Source organism: Oryzias latipes, chromosome 15 (genome assembly GCF_002234675.1).
Source record: "Oryzias latipes chromosome 15, ASM223467v1".
NCBI classification, from domain to species: Eukaryota; Metazoa; Chordata; class Actinopteri; order Beloniformes; family Adrianichthyidae; genus Oryzias; species Oryzias latipes.
This window is the reverse complement of record NC_019873.2, coordinates 27,667,939-27,684,438: the sequence shown is the minus strand read 5'-3', so window position 1 is coordinate 27,684,438 and position 16,500 is coordinate 27,667,939. Positions and strand designations below refer to the sequence as shown.

The window sequence follows — 16,500 nt, the reverse complement described above, 5'->3', positions numbered from 1 at the left end:
TCCTTCCACTCCCTTTCAAGCAATACTTAAGTTTATGTCTATTTATCCTAAGTTTGATACGTCATTCTATGAATGTATGACTGATGATTGTAATGTTTTGTTATGTATTATTCATATTTGATTGCTTGAAATAAAACCTTTCAAATCAAATCAAAATTCTTTCAATACAGTCAGGTAGTCAGTAGTGTTGAAAATTAGCACAACTTTTCCTGTCAAAAGTTTTTTTGAGATTTCACGGGAGCAGTATTTTTATATGAGCAGGAAAAGACCCTCTACTGCCCCTAGTGGAATGATAATCCACCTCAGGGCAGAAAATGTGCAGCAAGTTAAAAAAATGCTTTTTTTTTACTTTTGTACTTAAAATCATGTGTTGTAAATTGTTCATGTTGTATTTGTGTTCCCTACAACCTGTTTCCCACGGCATGTCCGTAGTGAATAAGGTGTATGGACATTTTTGCTCTATGGGCCTTCCAAGTTTGATAGAGTTGTGACTCAGGCTTTATTTAGGCCTAAATCTTGAGTTTTTTCTAAAGCGTCTGTGTTTTCTGGTTCTTTCAGCATCTCACTGCTGTGAAACTGCACTTGCTCTAATGTTTTCCCTCTTCTGTGCAAATGTGCGACTACACGATGACAAAGTGTGAGACAAAGGTGCTGTTGACGGTGTGACAACACTATCATTACTTCCTTCGCTCACTCCCACCTCTCAATGTGTGAATAACAAGATTACATTTTCTGCTGATGAACCATTAGGAAAATGCAATTAAGCCATTGACTGTGATATATGATGACATCCTATTTATCAAATGCTGTAGCCTCCTGCAACACCATGATAAGACAAATCACAAAACTGATGATTTAATTGTATTAATTCTAATTCAATTTGCCACCTCTTGTCATGTTGTCAGCATTACAATTTAATTAAAGTGTAGAAGTAGTGACACTTTATAGGGAATAAAAAAAAATCCTTCCAAGACAAAAACAATTTAGCCTTTTACGTCATCATTGTTTTTATCCCTGCATAATACGTTCTTCTTCTGATGTTGCTTGTGGATGTGGTTACCAGGGTAACATCTCTAGTGGCCTGCAATTTCAGAGTATGGTGCCCTGTAATGTTGGCTCTATGTTGCCATAGCAAGTTTCTCTGTTCTGCAGCATCCACTGTATCAGAGGGCTTAGTGGGGTAATGCTCCTCAGCACAGCAAAACACTGAGACAGTTAATTAAGGCTCATGGAAAAATCGATATTGTCACAGAGGCTGAAGGAAGACTTCCACTGGATTCACTTACATTATCCTGCCAATTTTGTCGGTTTTATTTTGCTGCAAAAATACGGTGCTGCATGCAGAGATGCATTTATAAACATTTGAGCCATATTTTATAGAGAACACGCGATAAGTGAACGCCCTTCAGGTGGAATGGTTTGATTTTTACAACATCAGCAATTTGGAGTGTCCTTGTGTGAAACACAGAATTTCCACCCTCGGGGTTGTTTTCACCTTGAATAAAAAAAAAAAAAATCACAGGATATTGACGATGCAACGCGATAATAAAAGCAATGGATCAAGATTTTAACAGGCTGCGTCAAGCACCAAACCTGTCGCTAAAAAAATATATATAATTTGGGTCTTTCATCAGAGCCAATATCGACGAGGCAAAACTGTTTTTGCATATTTAAATCCCTGAACACCAAATGATGCAGCAATTGGAATCCCAAGAGAAAACAGATATAAATAATTAAACTAGCAAGCCTACTGGCGTTGTGTGGCTCTTTGGCATTACCTGCCCCCACATTAACAGCCCCCTTTGACTCGCCCTCACTACACGCCCCTCACTCTGCCCCTGCTGCCCTGTCAGGCCTGCACATGACAAACTGATAAAAAAAACAACACTTTTTTCAAAATGGCATTTTTCTGTTGGTTTTCCATGGCAACCATTTTATTTTTTGGTGTCCTGGGGGTGACGATCGGATTTATATCATTTTTAGAAGAATGAGCAAAACAACATTTTGGGATTTTAATTGAATTCAATTGAATTCAAGGTAATGGCTAAACTAAACTGGGCATCCCTGCCCTTAGACCCTCCTTCGCAGTACGGAAAAACTTCTAACAGAAAAACAGAAGAAACCACAGGGGTGCCAACGTGGATCCTCCCCCAGGACGGACAGGCCATGTACCAGAATTCTTAGAGAAGAATCACCTTATCTAACTCTACAACTACATATATATTATTTTCTTGGCAACTGATATTTTTGCTAACCACGCCCACATTCCCAACATGTTGGCATCGTCTGTCATATCGATTTGTACAGCTTGCGCCAACGATTCATGTATTTCATTTTTAACAATATTTCAGTGAAAAATGTGTGAGCAACAGGAAAAAATCTCTTTTGCGAGCTCGCCACAGCACCGCCTTTAAAAATCGACAACTTCTATATCCAACATTTTTCCACAGGTAGTTTCTCGATGCAACAGATCGAAATCCCAAGTAGGAGTTTTTAAATTTGTAGAAGGTACCACCGTTTTTTTTCTTTGAAGGCCTCTTTTTCGGGGTCAAAAAAAATAAAAAAAACTTTGCTGTGATTGTACTTAACCTGATGGCGTGTGTGTAAAATTTCACGAAGCTCACTCAAACCCACGTTTTTTTTTTCCATCTGCAAATTTCACACTTTTGCCAAAATATGGCTGCAAAAACGTAGGTTTCGCAGCCATCCCATAATAATTGGCAAACTTTCCTGTGGATATCTGCGACATGTTGTTTTTGGTTTCATCAGTGGATTTCGAAATATTTTCTTTTTATCCCTAAGACATCTTTTTGATGGTTTCTCCTGCTCTGATGTCATCTCATTTTTGTTGTTGTCTAAGCTCCATAAACAGTGTCTGTTACTATAATACGTTTTTTTTAAACACAATTGAATGTGTTGGATATCTTCTTGACAAATTCTGCATTTGCAGCAGAATAAAGTGAAATGCAGAGGAAACGCTGAAGCCAAACTGTGGATAAATATATATCATTCTCATTGGATTTGCCAATTAAAACCGCATGTCTTCTTACATATTCGAGCATGTGCTTCACCAGGCTTCATTAGCCAATCATGAAAGCTGTTGGATGTCATTGGCTGCTCACGGGGGGAGAGCTGTAAATTGTGCTGAAATGGGGCGGGGAGGCGGGGGCTCTCCATCTCCTCTGCGCTCTCTCCTATTCAACCTCTGTAGTCAGCAGATCGAGCAGCGCAGCATCCACAGCATCGCGCAGAGGAAAGGACGGAGAAGCGGCGGGCTGTGGAGAGGAAAAGATCAAGTCACAGATGAAGACGGGCGGAAAGAGACGAAACGCTCAGGGGGGGCTGAGGATGCAAAATGAAAGGACCCGAGTGAACGCTGCCGCCTCAGCTCCACTGCAGTTGTACTAAATCTGGAGCTGTCAGGGCAACCTGAGAGAGACAGAGGAGGAGAAAAAACTGATCTGAGGAGCTGATCTCATCACTCTGGACAAGCAGGGATGGGAACCCCAGGAGCCTCTCGTCAGCAAATCAAACTTCACACAGGAGTAGCTCCATCAGCTCGCCAGCCCGAACCTTCAGAAGACTGACAAATACATGAGAAGATCCGTTTCTGTACTTCCAAGCTCTACAGGATCTCTGTGTACTGCGCTGTTCCCGCCCCCCCCCCAACCCCCCCAACACACCTTCCTGCTTCTGGTGGATGTCTTCTCCGCACACACTCCCACTGCTCAGCAGTTGAACACACTCATGGTCGATGCCAAGGGAAGGAACATGAAATGTCTGACTTTCTTCTTAATGCTTCCAGAGTCGGTAAAAAGCAAGTCGAGTAAAAGCTCAAAGAAAGGGAATGCCAGTGGCAGCTCCAAGCTGCCCCCAGTCTGCTATGAGATAATAACTCTGAGGAGCAAGAAGAAGAAGAAGATGGCAGCGGACATCTTCCCCACCAAAAAGTCAGCATCTAGCACCACGGTGCAACAGTACCAGCAGCAAAACCTCAACAATAACAACACTGTTCAGAACTGCAACTGGCAGGGACTCTACTCAACCATTCGAGAAAGGTAAGTCCGGCCGTCTCTGATGAGTTAGGAGTCCAACTACAAGAATACTAGCACATTTTTTAGAATAAATCCCAAACTGCTAGGTTTTTGTGCGCTAAAGCAGGAAGGTGTTTTTGTGTCCTCAGTCTGTTGGGGGTACCTCCGTTTCCACCTCCCTCTGCACGCTCTGACATAACAGGGAGCGGACAGGCAGCAAGTGTGTTTGAAATACACAGCAAGCAGAGGTCGACCTCAACCAAAAGAAAATTTATTTACCTTGGCCTTTCAGGAAAAGCTGTCCAGGACAAGACGAGTGCTTTCTGCTTTGTTGTCCTTCCAGAACAACCAGGGGGGCTTACCCGCCCCTGTGTCATGTTCAACTGCTCAATAATACATAAAAACAGCTTTATTATGAAACCCAGTTGGGATTTTCCCCAGTCTCCAATGTCTTGTTTATGTTTGAGAGTTCTGTGCAAAAAAAAAAAAAGTTGGTTTCCACAAGGAAGTTCAAAGTAGACCTAAAACAGGATTTTGACCCAGAAATACTACATTTTGCTCACATTTATCCTTTTAAACATTTATCTAAATATATTTTTCTCCCCTCCTGTCTTCAGAAACTCTGTGATGTTCAACAATGAACTGATGGCAGATGTTCATTTCGTGGTGGGTCAGCCTGGGAGGACTCAGCGGCTGCCGGGGCACAGAGTAAGCATTCGTCCAGAAAAAACTCCGCCAAACAAGAAGAAAATCACAGAAATAAAACAAACCAACAACAAATCTCAGCACAAATATGCTCTTCTTCATACCTGCGGGGTGTGGAGGTGAAGTCCTTTGTGCTCCACTTCCACACCATGTGTCTTTTTTGAGACAGTCCTCAATTATTTATGTAAATGAGGCTGAGAGAGAACGGGTGAAGGAGAATCCAACAGGATGTCCTTTGTTCCCGCTTTCCCTCTGTACCTTAAAATCTTTAAAAAACACAACATATACCCCCTAAAATCAATGTTGAATTTAAGCTTCAAATCCCAATGTGAAACATTCCTAAAATTTGGAGACAAGTATTTTCCCTCAAGAACCAATCAACATGTACCACTGTTGATAAAATCACTGGTTTATACCTTCAACTACAGACAAAGCTTTTCGTGAATGGAGGCATTGCTAGTAGAGGATAAACTGTATGAAGTAATACCTCCCCCCCCCCACTCAGTTTCAGGGGACCGTTTGGAAAAATCTACAAAACAAAACAAAAACCAGCACTAATAATTCTAATAATTCTTTTAACACTTTGTTCCCCAATGGGAAGAGGACTTGGATTTAAGTATCTCTAAGGAGATCTGTGAAAAAGCTCTCGATAGAATACATTCCTCCTTAAGTTATGTTTATTCAATTCAAGATTGTACGTCGATAACACTGTTCTGAAAAAAATCTTGTACATTCCCAGTATTAATCCCATTTGTCATCAATGCAAACAATCAACAGCCCCAATGTCACATATGTTTTGGTCCTGTGTAAAATCAAATTGCTTCTGTCAGTCAATATTCTACTGTAGCAGAGAGTATAAAATCTGATTATATTTGGGACCATGATTGCCAGGAGACTAGTACTTTCTATATGGAAAGAGCAATTTCCTTTAAGATGTGGGCCAATGATCTCTTATACCATTTGAGAAAATAGTTTTTTTCGCGATGGGTTGTTCACAATATTTTTATGCCCTTCTTGAGCAATATGGAGAAATTAGACGTCACTATTGTTGGAATATTTTGTGATTTGACCCCTTACTGTATGCAGTTTTGAATTATATTTTCTACTGAAAGAATTTAGTTTATGTAGTTTGAATGAGTGGTACAATAATGGGAGGAAGATGCACTTTCCTAAATCTGTATCTTTGTACCACTTTAAAAAAAATGCAAAATACTATTAAAAAATATTTGTTTTAAATAAATCAAATCATTCAGGTTTGTAAAATATGAGAAGTCCCCTGAAAACAATGACTCAGTAAAGGAAGAAGTTGTTAGATTACGTACAACTAAAACTTTTCTAAGTATACAACTGACAAAAATCTGATTATTTGTCTTAAAATTTGGTGTATATTCTTTTAATAAGGTTAAATTAGATACCTTTCTAGTCCATAAAATATTAGACATTCACTGATTTTCCTAAAATGAAGCTGAAATTCAAAACCTTTTCTTGGAAAAACTCTGTGCGTCTGCATTCACGATATATTTCATGGACAAGCCGGAGTTTCATAATTTCCTGTAGTGTGACCCAGTTTCCGCCACACATGTGATCACAGAATGTTCTCTTGAATACTGTAATGAGAAAGAAGTTCCTGCTGGTCATGTCGATTGGAGGCTTTGGGCATAAAACAAGCCCAGATCTTTGCTGCTTTGCTGTTAGAGACGTTTGACCTGAGAGTGGAGTTGTGTTTTATAGACCAGATGGGAGGTTATTTTAGTTTGGAGTGATGCTGAACCCAAACTGTGCTGTCAGTCCTTTAAAAGGAGGGAATTTCTCCAACTGTCTTTGACTTTAAGCTTTCAAACTTGGCTCTGCAGAGTCTGAGTTATAAATTCATGAGCCTGAGAACACATGTGCTGATTTTCTTCACTGCTGATGTTTACAAATGATAAGTTAGCGACAGCCTTTACATAAAGTTCTGTATAGATTGGATACACTATGTACAAGTCTGTAAGCAGGTAAGCCACAGGTAGATGGTTTGAGTTTTGAAGTCCATATCTCCAAAGGTTATACAACAAAAGATGAAGTTGTAGATTCACTTGAATATTTTCCAAGCTTTTCTATGCTTGGTTAGTAAGAATCATCGTATCCAACTTTTCAGCTCTTTCAACACGTCGTCACACTAACTCGTCATAAATGGACGCATGGGTAGGGATCATTGTTTGTGTAATGTAACTGGGTGAATTGGGTGTAACGTTGCCCGTAGAAAATACTTTGTTTCCAGTTCCAGTTGAAGTCAATTCAGTGGCCATGTCTGTCGCCATGTTGGAACCAGATGTCCTCAGTAAGCTGTGATTGGTCTGTATTCATTTTTTATGACAACCACTCTCTCCAATCAGGAGTGAGAAGATTAGAAGGCCACACCCCTAACACTAAAAGCGGGCATGGGAGAATCTGTTAACTTAAAGCTTCGAACTTTCGACGCGAGGCAACATACTTTTATTGAGTCATCTGATTGGTCACTTTATAACTTAAATACAGTACAGACCATAAGTTTGGACACACCTTCTCATTCAAATGAATGGGAAGGTGAATGGGAAGGTGTGTACTGAAGCTCGCTAAAATTTTGTGAAAAAAATTAGGATTAGCAAGAAAATGTAAATAAAAAGATATCAGAGCAGCAATTGTTATTCTGACGAACATAATGACTGAGACAGCTGTTTATTTCTCTATAGAAATCAATAGGATATCGGCTTTTTGGGACCAGCAGGTACTTCCTGCTTGGAATGCGAGGGAGGAGGGGTTGTTCAGCCCAGTTCTCATTTACTGTCCATGGTAGAGACCCTCTGTGTTTTGAGGGTGAGCCCAACTCATCGTTTTTGACATGCTAAAAATAAGAGGTCCCGAAACGCTGGGGATTGATTTACAGTTTCAACCTTGACAACAATTTCATTTAATTTCTGCTTTACATACCAAGAATGTAGACTATTTTAAATGAAAGCAACGCCATCGAACGCTGCTTTCAGACTATATGAGGAAAAGGAAAAATACTTTTTATTTGATTTGATTTATTGATTTATTTCAAGCATTGTAGTCAAAGCAATGAAAGAAATTACACATATTTATCAAAATCATTACAGAAATGTTGAAATGCATAGTTTAAAAAGACAAAAAATAAAACAAAACAAAAAGTCACTTAAATCACATTTGCTTAATTAAATATAGATAATTAACTAAAGTTAAGTAGAGCTTGATTTATTGCTTGAAAAGGAGTGGGAAGAAGCGAACTTATATAATCCCACCCCTACTTTTTATTTTTGTCTTTTCTTTTCTGTTCTCTTTATTAATGTTATTATTATTGTGTTATTACTTGAGCAAAATAATCTCATCGGAGCAGGCAGCACATCTAAAAACAACGAGTTAGCCTCACCCAAAAGGTCAATATGTGATACGGGGGGGGCTTACCCATGCATCCATATATGACGAGTTGGAATGAGAATGTGTTGACTCTTTACATGAAAATGTTTGCCATCTTGACCGTCACAAGGTTGCCATGGTGATGTAACAGTCATCTTTTTGTTGTAGTATTTCTTTTACCAAACCTGAGGCGTCTTGTTACATTTGATGAGTTTTCCAATTTTTTTAGAGGTCAAAGCTGTGTTTGTTCACAAAGAAAGAAAAGGTGCAGAATAATTTGCTTCGGTTCCTGAGAAGAAACTGAAAACTGCAGCAAAACGTCCTCTAGATGAACCAAAAGCAAAAACACAACTGGCATGACCGGCATGTGATCTTTACACAAAGGAAGAAATATTTCAACAGATGTTTATATTTTAGTGCAAATTGTTCGGATAAAGTATTTGAGTGCCAAAAGCAGCTTGAATAAATAAAACGGTGGAAAACAATCAGATGATGCATTAACTGGTTAAAATCACAGTAATATCTGGAGCATAAAGACCGATGGGATAAAAACCAGGAAGCAGACATGACAGTCAGACAGGAAAGACAAAAAAATACTATCAAATTAAAGCAGTTCAATTCAATTCAATTTTATTTTATTTTATTTGTAAAGCCCAAAATCCCAACAACAGTCGTCTCGATGGGCTTTGTGCAGATAAATGTAGTGTAAAACATAAAATCAAAAGGATCATGAACACACACAATTCAATAGAAAGATTCTAAACTGAACTAACTAAACTAAAACTGGACATCCCTGCCCTTAGACCCTCCTACGCGGTAGCAGTGCACACACACAAAAAAAACACAAAACCAGAGAAGAGCCATGTTCAGTTTCTGCACTGTAAATAGCAAATTACAGAGAACTTTTAGAGTTGCATCTTATTTCATCATACACTGGAAAAGCCATGAATTCTGGCAAACAAAACTTTTGTAACACTTTGTTCTGGGACTAGCAATCTGCCTCAGGGGAACCAGAACAGAGATAAAATACCTCGATGACTTAAATACATTTCAATGGCTACAGAATACTCTAGGAAGTCAATGCCTGACTGTAAATCCTAAAGGAGCTACAGTTTCATTCAGGGGTAATTTCTAAACAGATATATATATAAAACAAATTTACCGGTATGTAACTGCTGCTTTAGTATTAGACAGAATGTGAGGAGAGTTCTACATTTGTTGGATCTCATCAATCAATAATAGTTAAGTATTAAACAAGACAGAAGAAATGTGGAACAGCCAGGAATCTTTAACCCTTGTGTTATCTTAGATGACCCCACCCTTCCATTGACGTGTTTCCCCACCAGGACAAAGGTGGATAAAGGTGGAAAGATTTCATGTAATCCATGGACACCAGTGAAGATCACAAATCATTGAAGAAAAAAGTTTCAGCGCACTGTCTAGTGGGTCTAGATGACCCCACTCCCAACATAAAGTGCCCAGGATAGCACAAGGGTTAAAAACAACGCAACTTTTTCACCTCAAGGTCATTATCTTTGCAAACTACACAAGACATTCTCACTTTTAAAACACAGTTGACATGTACAACACACAAAAAGCTAACACAAAGGGACAAAACTGAAACTCTGTTCCAACACAACAATCACTGTCAACACACAACTGGTCAAAGCTGAGGACATTTGTTGTGAATTGACGCTAGTAATGTATGTGTAAAGTCCGTTCTGGAGCAGCTGAGCAGCTTTTCAGGGATGGATAACAGAGCAAAGGAAGTTAGACCCAGACCAGCACCAAGACCCGAACCCGCACTCCAACTACACCCAGACCAGCACCAAGACCCGAACCCGCACTCCAACTACACCCAGACCCAGACCAGCACCAAGACCTGAACCCGCACTCCAACAACACCCAGACCCAGACCTGCACCAAGGCCAGAACCCGCACTCCAACAACACCCAGACCCAGACCTGCACCAAGGCCAGAACCCGCACTCCAACTACACCCAGACCCAGACCAGCACCAAGACCCGAACCCGCACTCCAACTACACCCAGACCCAGACCAGCACCAAAACCCGAACCCGCACTACAACTACACCCAGACCAGCACCAAGACCCGAACCCGCACTACAACTACACCCAGACCAGCACCAAGACCCGAACCCGCACTCCAACTACACCCAGACCCAGACCAGCACCAAGACCTTAACCCGCACTCCAACAACACCCAGACCCAGACCTGCACCAAGGCCAGAACCCGCACTCCAACAACACCCAGACCCAGACCTGCACCAAGGCCAGAACCCGCACTCCAACTACACCCAGACCCAGACCAGCACCAAGACCCGAACCCGCACTCCAACTACACCCAGACCCAGACCAGCACCAAGACCCGAACCCGCACTCCAACTACACCCAGACCCAGACCAGCACCAAGACCCGAACCCGCACTCAAACCCGCATGAATCAAAATAGTTTGGATTAGGACAGCTTGAATTGTTTTTAGTCATGATGCTGGTTTGAAAACACAAACTCAGCACTGACATTTCATCTCAACCTCAACCTGCTGTTGAAGTCGTGTGGCATTGAAGTGTCAAATGTAAAGCCATCTGTGTAACTGTAATGGGGTCGCACAAGAATCAAAGTGTGTTAAAAATGTTTGAATTTCAATTGAGCAAAAACATAAAATACATTTTGTTCGTCTCTCTTTGTTTTTCTGATAACTTGTACATAATAATCCCATTTGTCTGAATTTGTGGTTTCATAAGTTTAGGAACTTTTACATTATGTTTTTGCACACGAAAAATAATTGAAACAGCATATCCATTTTAGACCATAGCAGTTCAGACCAAAATTGCTTTTGATTTAGGGTTTTTTATCCAATTATATCGTTTTCAGGCTGAAACAGTCTTTCTTTGAAAATTCAAAGGTAAAAAAATGTTGATGTTTTTATTATTATATAAATGCTTAAAATTGCAGTTGCTTTTACTAAATAGCTACGAAAGAACAAAGCAACAAGAAAGCCTATTAAAAATTTTGGTAAGATTATATGGCACAGCTTTCAGCTGTTTGTCTAAAATCTGAGTAATTTTTTTTAACCACTTCGGCAGAATGAGTCAAATCATTGAAAGATTGAAGTCACTGACTTACTGCAAACTTACTGCAGACATACACAATCAGCAGTTTTTCTGTATCCTGTTTTCATTTGTGACTGTCCTTCTCTTCTTCAACAGTATGTGTTGGCCGTGGGCAGCTCAGTGTTCCACGCCATGTTTTATGGGGAACTCGCTGAAAACAAAGACGAGATCCATATTCCAGATGTGGAACCAGCAGCTTTTCTGGGAATGCTAAAGTAAGGATTTTGTTCAATTAAAAATTGTTTTAAAAACTTGCTTTCAATCAGAATTTTAATGTGTGATAATCCTTGTTTGTTTCTGTCTGCTTATATTAAAAACTCATATTCATGATTGTTCTTCAGCCTTTGTGTTGGCAGTTTATCATCCCTTTTACTCTGGGCATTGGTTTCCTGTGTCATTTTGCACCAAGCCTCTTCCAGCTGTAGTTGGCAGACATGCGCTAGTTAACAGTGGATAAAGAAAAAGAAGAAGAAGAAACCCCTCCCTGCTTGTTTAGTCTGAACACCATGAGAGAGAGAGAGCCAGAGATGTATTCAACATCAAAATAGAGACTATTTTTGTCAGAAATAAAGAATAGGTTAGAGCAGCGCTGCATGACCCGCACCTTCACCCTTACCCTCGACGCAGCCTTTTTAGCCGCCTTCATTGGCTAAACAGCTGCCACATGCTCTTCACTCCCACCCTCTGCCCCTGCAACCTGGTCAGAACTGTACGTGACAAATTTATATATAAAAAAATAAAAACATTAATTTCAAAATGGTCCCTTATTGTTGGTTTTATCTCCATAGCAACCATCGTAATTTTTGGTCACCTGGAGATGGCGATCGGATTTATTTAATTTCTAAAAGAATCGGCAAAAGAAAACTTTAGGAATTCCTTGGCAACAGTAATTTTTTTGTTGACCACACCCACATTCCTAATATGTTCATTTCTGTATGTTATATCATTTTGCTCAGCTTGAGGAAGGTCACTTTTGCTGGCTCGACAAGCTAACATTGTTTAAAATCTAAAACCTCTAAAGTCAACATTTCTTCTCCCCAAGTATAAGTATCTCTAGGTGGAATTTGCACTTATTGAGGGCACTAAAACGGATTTTATCTTGGAAAAAATAAGATGACGGCCGTTTCTCAACGTCAAAAGTTAACAAAACTTTAGTTGTGATTGTGGACTCAAGCTCGTGACGTATGCGGGAAATTTTGTGAAGATCAATCAAATAAAAGTTTTCTTTTCCCATATTGAGTGAAAATGTGAAAACCTCCAAATTTCATAGAATGGCCACCTTTAAAGTAGGTCCTGTGCCAATCCCATAATATTTTCAAAACGTTTTTTGAACATCCCCGACAGGTGTGTTTTGGGTTCGTTAGTGGATTTTGAAATATTTTTTGAGCCCCATAAAAGATTTTGTCCCCATTGTTTTTTTAATGGTTTCCTCCACTGTCATGTCATCATTTTTTGATGGGGTTGTTCAATGTGCCTGAAATTAATTTGAAATGCTTTTTTTTTATTATGCTGTTCAAGTTCTGTGATGTGAATTCTTTCTTTTTTAAATTTTAGCAAATTGATCAAATGTAAAAAAAAAAAAAAATTATAAACAGAATGATTTAACTCTCACTCTGATATGTTTGCATCAACAGATACATTTACTGTGATGAAATTGACCTGACTGCTGACACCGTGCTGGCCACCCTGTATGCTGCTAAGAAGTACATTGTCCCTCACCTGGCACGCGCCTGCGTCAACTTCCTGGAGACCAGTCTTAGTGCCAAAAATGCCTGCGTGTTACTTTCCCAGAGCTGCCTTTTCGAGGAGCCGGAGCTGACGCAACGCTGCTGGGAGGTGATTGATGCCCAGGCTGAGCTGGCTTTACGTTCAGAGGGCTTCTGTGACATTGATGCCCAGACTCTGGAGAGCATCCTACAGCGAGAGACGCTGAATGCTAAAGAGATCGTGGTGTTTGAGGCGGCGCTTAGTTGGGCCGAAGCAGAGTGCCAAAGACAGGAGCTCATCTCTTCCACCGACAACAAGCGTAAAGTTTTGGGAAAAGCGATGTACCTCATACGTATCCCAACAATGGCGCTGGATGATTTTGCCAATGGCGCAGCTCAGTCGGGTGTGTTGACACTAAATGAGACAAACGACGTCTTCCTGTGGTACACAGCGGCTAAGAAACCTGAGCTGGAATTTGTTTGTCAACCACGGAAGGGACTGACCCCCCAGCGCTGCCACCGATTCCAGTCCTGTGCCTACCGAAGCAATCAGTGGCGCTATCGGGGGCGCTGTGACAGCATTCAGTTTGCCGTAGATAAAAGAGTTTTCATCGCTGGCTTCGGCTTGTACGGATCGAGCTGCGGATCGGCAGAGTACAGCGCCAAGATAGAGCTGAAGCGTCAAGGCGTGCTGCTGGGGCAAAACCACAGCAAGTACTTCTCTGACGGATCCAGCAACACCTTCCCAGTGTGGTTTGAGTATCCGGTTCAAATTGAGCCCGATACCTTCTACACTGCCAGTGTGGTCCTGGATGGAATTGAGCTGAGCTACTTTGGACAGGAAGGAATGACGGAGGTGCAGTGTGGTAAGGTGACGTTTCAGTTCCAGTGCTCCTCGGACAGCACCAACGGCACCGGTGTGCAGGGAGGGCAGATTCCTGAGCTCATCTTTTACGCTTGACATCAATAATGTTGATCTTCTGGGGCTTTTTCTTCAAACTTAGACACCATTCTGCGCTGTCCCTCTCTGTTTTTACAGTCTCAGATCTGTAAAAGGTGGACTCAATTTCATATATGGCCTACTTAGATGGGATTAGATGAATTATTTTAGGAGTTTTCTCAAAAACAAAGATGAACTGTTTTAAAGTCTTGAAGAATATCTAGCACTAAAAGTGCATGTATGTAAATATCTGTACATATGTAAATGTATTTAAAACTGCAATTGTGGCCATAAATATATCCTATATAATAAAAATGCAAATTAAGTTTAATTTCCGTCAAAGATCTGAAAGACACAGCAGCAATATTTCACATCCTGATGAGGATTTTATATCTGGAGTTCGGAAAAACTTGTTGGGATTCAAAAGCATCAGAAAATTTAAAGCTCTGTTTAAAACCATTTTAACAACAGTTTTATTTTTTTCTTGTCCATTAAAGCCTTAGTCACATGCAGTCATACGGTGGATGGGGGTTGACCTTAATGGGTCCTGTGGGTTTATGCGTTGCCAGGTACGTGAAGGGTCATAGAGACAAGCACAGGTGTGTCTTACAGTTGAGGCCATGAAAATAAAACATCCCATTGTTGTGCATGTGGTAGGTGTATCGTGATGAATTTGAAAGGCTAACGAAAGTTGCACGCAATTATTACGCACGGGTGATGGTGTCGTACTGTTCCCTTACACCGCACTGGTCATTAGTAAGGTATGCACACTTCCCCTTTACCGACCGCCCTCAAATACTGCACACATGGGTCTGCACATAATTCGTAAGTGCCTGTCGGACGTCCAGAAGATTCACCACAGAATATAAATCTCTGATTGTCTAATTTTCTAAACTCTAAAGGTACATTCACACCACACTTAGCAACGCTCTTTTAAGCGTCCACTTCCAAAGAAAAGTCTATGTAAATGGGCTTTCGCGTTGACAACTTCTATGATCATATATAGCTACGCAAGTTTCTACTAATATTTGTAGGCTCTACATACAACACATGCTGCATTTATAAGTAAAACCCTTTGAACTTTGACCAGTGAGGAACTCAGATTTGGTAGTGAAGAATGGATGGCGTCCTGTTTTATTCACGGAAAAATGGATCACGAATAAATAATAATGTGCGCCCAGTCAAAATAATTTGACACCAAGTCTTTTATATATCGGAATAGAGCTGTGAAAGCAATAGCCTGAAGCAAGATTTGCACGGCATTGACATTTTGCACCAAGCCTCTTTCAGCTGTAGTTGCCACACATGCACTAGTTACCAGTGGATAAAGAAGAAGAAGAAGAAGCCCCTCCCTGCTTGTTTAGTGTGAACACCATGAGCTAAACCCAGTCTGGGGGGTGGTCAAACTGAAAAATCTGTACGACACACTTGTATCTCACCTACTTCAAACATACTTACCGTTACATGTTGTATAAGTCTTTGCAACAACCAGGCATGCCATAGGGAAAGATGTGTATGAAGATGTTCTCACTATGGGTTCACTGAGCGGTCTACTACCTTAATATTTCGTGCGGACCACCTGTCATGCATGAGAAGTTTGTCAATTTGTCGCCCACAGGCAGCCGGTATCCTCCCGTAAGGACAGTTGTGACTAAGGCTTTAGATTTGAGAGGCTTTGTGTTCAGAATGTGTGGCAAAGCACTAGATTAGGGAGCACAAGCCACAAAAGTGAAGAAAATTTTGCCAAGCACCAAAACCCCTTTTCATCCTTTAAGTTAGGCCACTTTAAGAGTGATGTTTACAGTGAACACAGGGACTGTATGATTTGTTTAGGTAAGGTGAGCCACGTGTCCGCCTTTGTCTGCAGAAATCACAGCACGAGCTGTTTTGTTCCAGTTTATCTTAAATGTACTGCTAATTGTTCTTGCTCCTTCGCTTTGTTTACAGCAAAAAGATCAATGATCGATTCAGAGTTAGAAGCTGCTTTTCCATTTATTGACTTTCCTTTTCACTTGGTTAAAAACCCTGTGTCCTCTTGAATGGGAAGTACACCTTACTAATGTGATCACAGGTACCTGCAAACGTATACCGGACACGGTTGCTGTTGCCTTGGTGTGGTTTGTTAAGAAGCATGAGCTTCATCATGTTCTTCATGTAGGTGAGGGACCAATGGGCTTGTCTGCTGACGTTTGTGATCGCCTAATGTGTCGAAGTGATGGAAGACCGATGAATGTGAATGATTGTGGAAGATACAAATAAAAGAAAATGGTATATATGGTAATTGTGTTCTTTATCTTTCAAAAGATGTAAGGTTGCAGTCTGGCAATGCATAGAAATGAAGAGATCTGTGCTCCTGAGGTGGTTTAAGTCACTGATTGAAAATCACAGATTCCTTTTCTGGTGGTCAAACTGTATTTGTATAAGAAATACATAAGCCAAGAAAAAAAAAGCCCCAGCATGAAACCATGACTCACTTAATTCTGGTCTCAGTAAAGGTATTTTATGAGGCCACTTTTCTAGATGTTTCAGAAACAGACAGTGAATTTTATATCAGGATACACATACAGAAAATTAAGGTTTCTTTGAAATA

General features: G+C 40.5%; 1 protein-coding gene across 1 annotated transcript; it reads left to right on the top strand.

Moving 5' to 3' along the window:
* Positions 1–3,147: 3,147 nt before the first annotated feature.
* Positions 3,148–16,191, top strand: btbd3 (BTB domain containing 3). Its single transcript, XM_004077476.4, has 4 exons — positions 3,148–4,058; positions 4,652–4,742; positions 11,361–11,479; positions 12,899–16,191. Exons 1-4 carry the CDS (start codon positions 3,595–3,597, stop codon positions 13,929–13,931), a joined length of 1,707 nt encoding a protein of 568 aa, XP_004077524.2. The 5' UTR covers positions 3,148–3,594; the 3' UTR covers positions 13,932–16,191.
* The last annotated feature ends 309 nt before the right edge of the window (positions 16,192–16,500 follow it).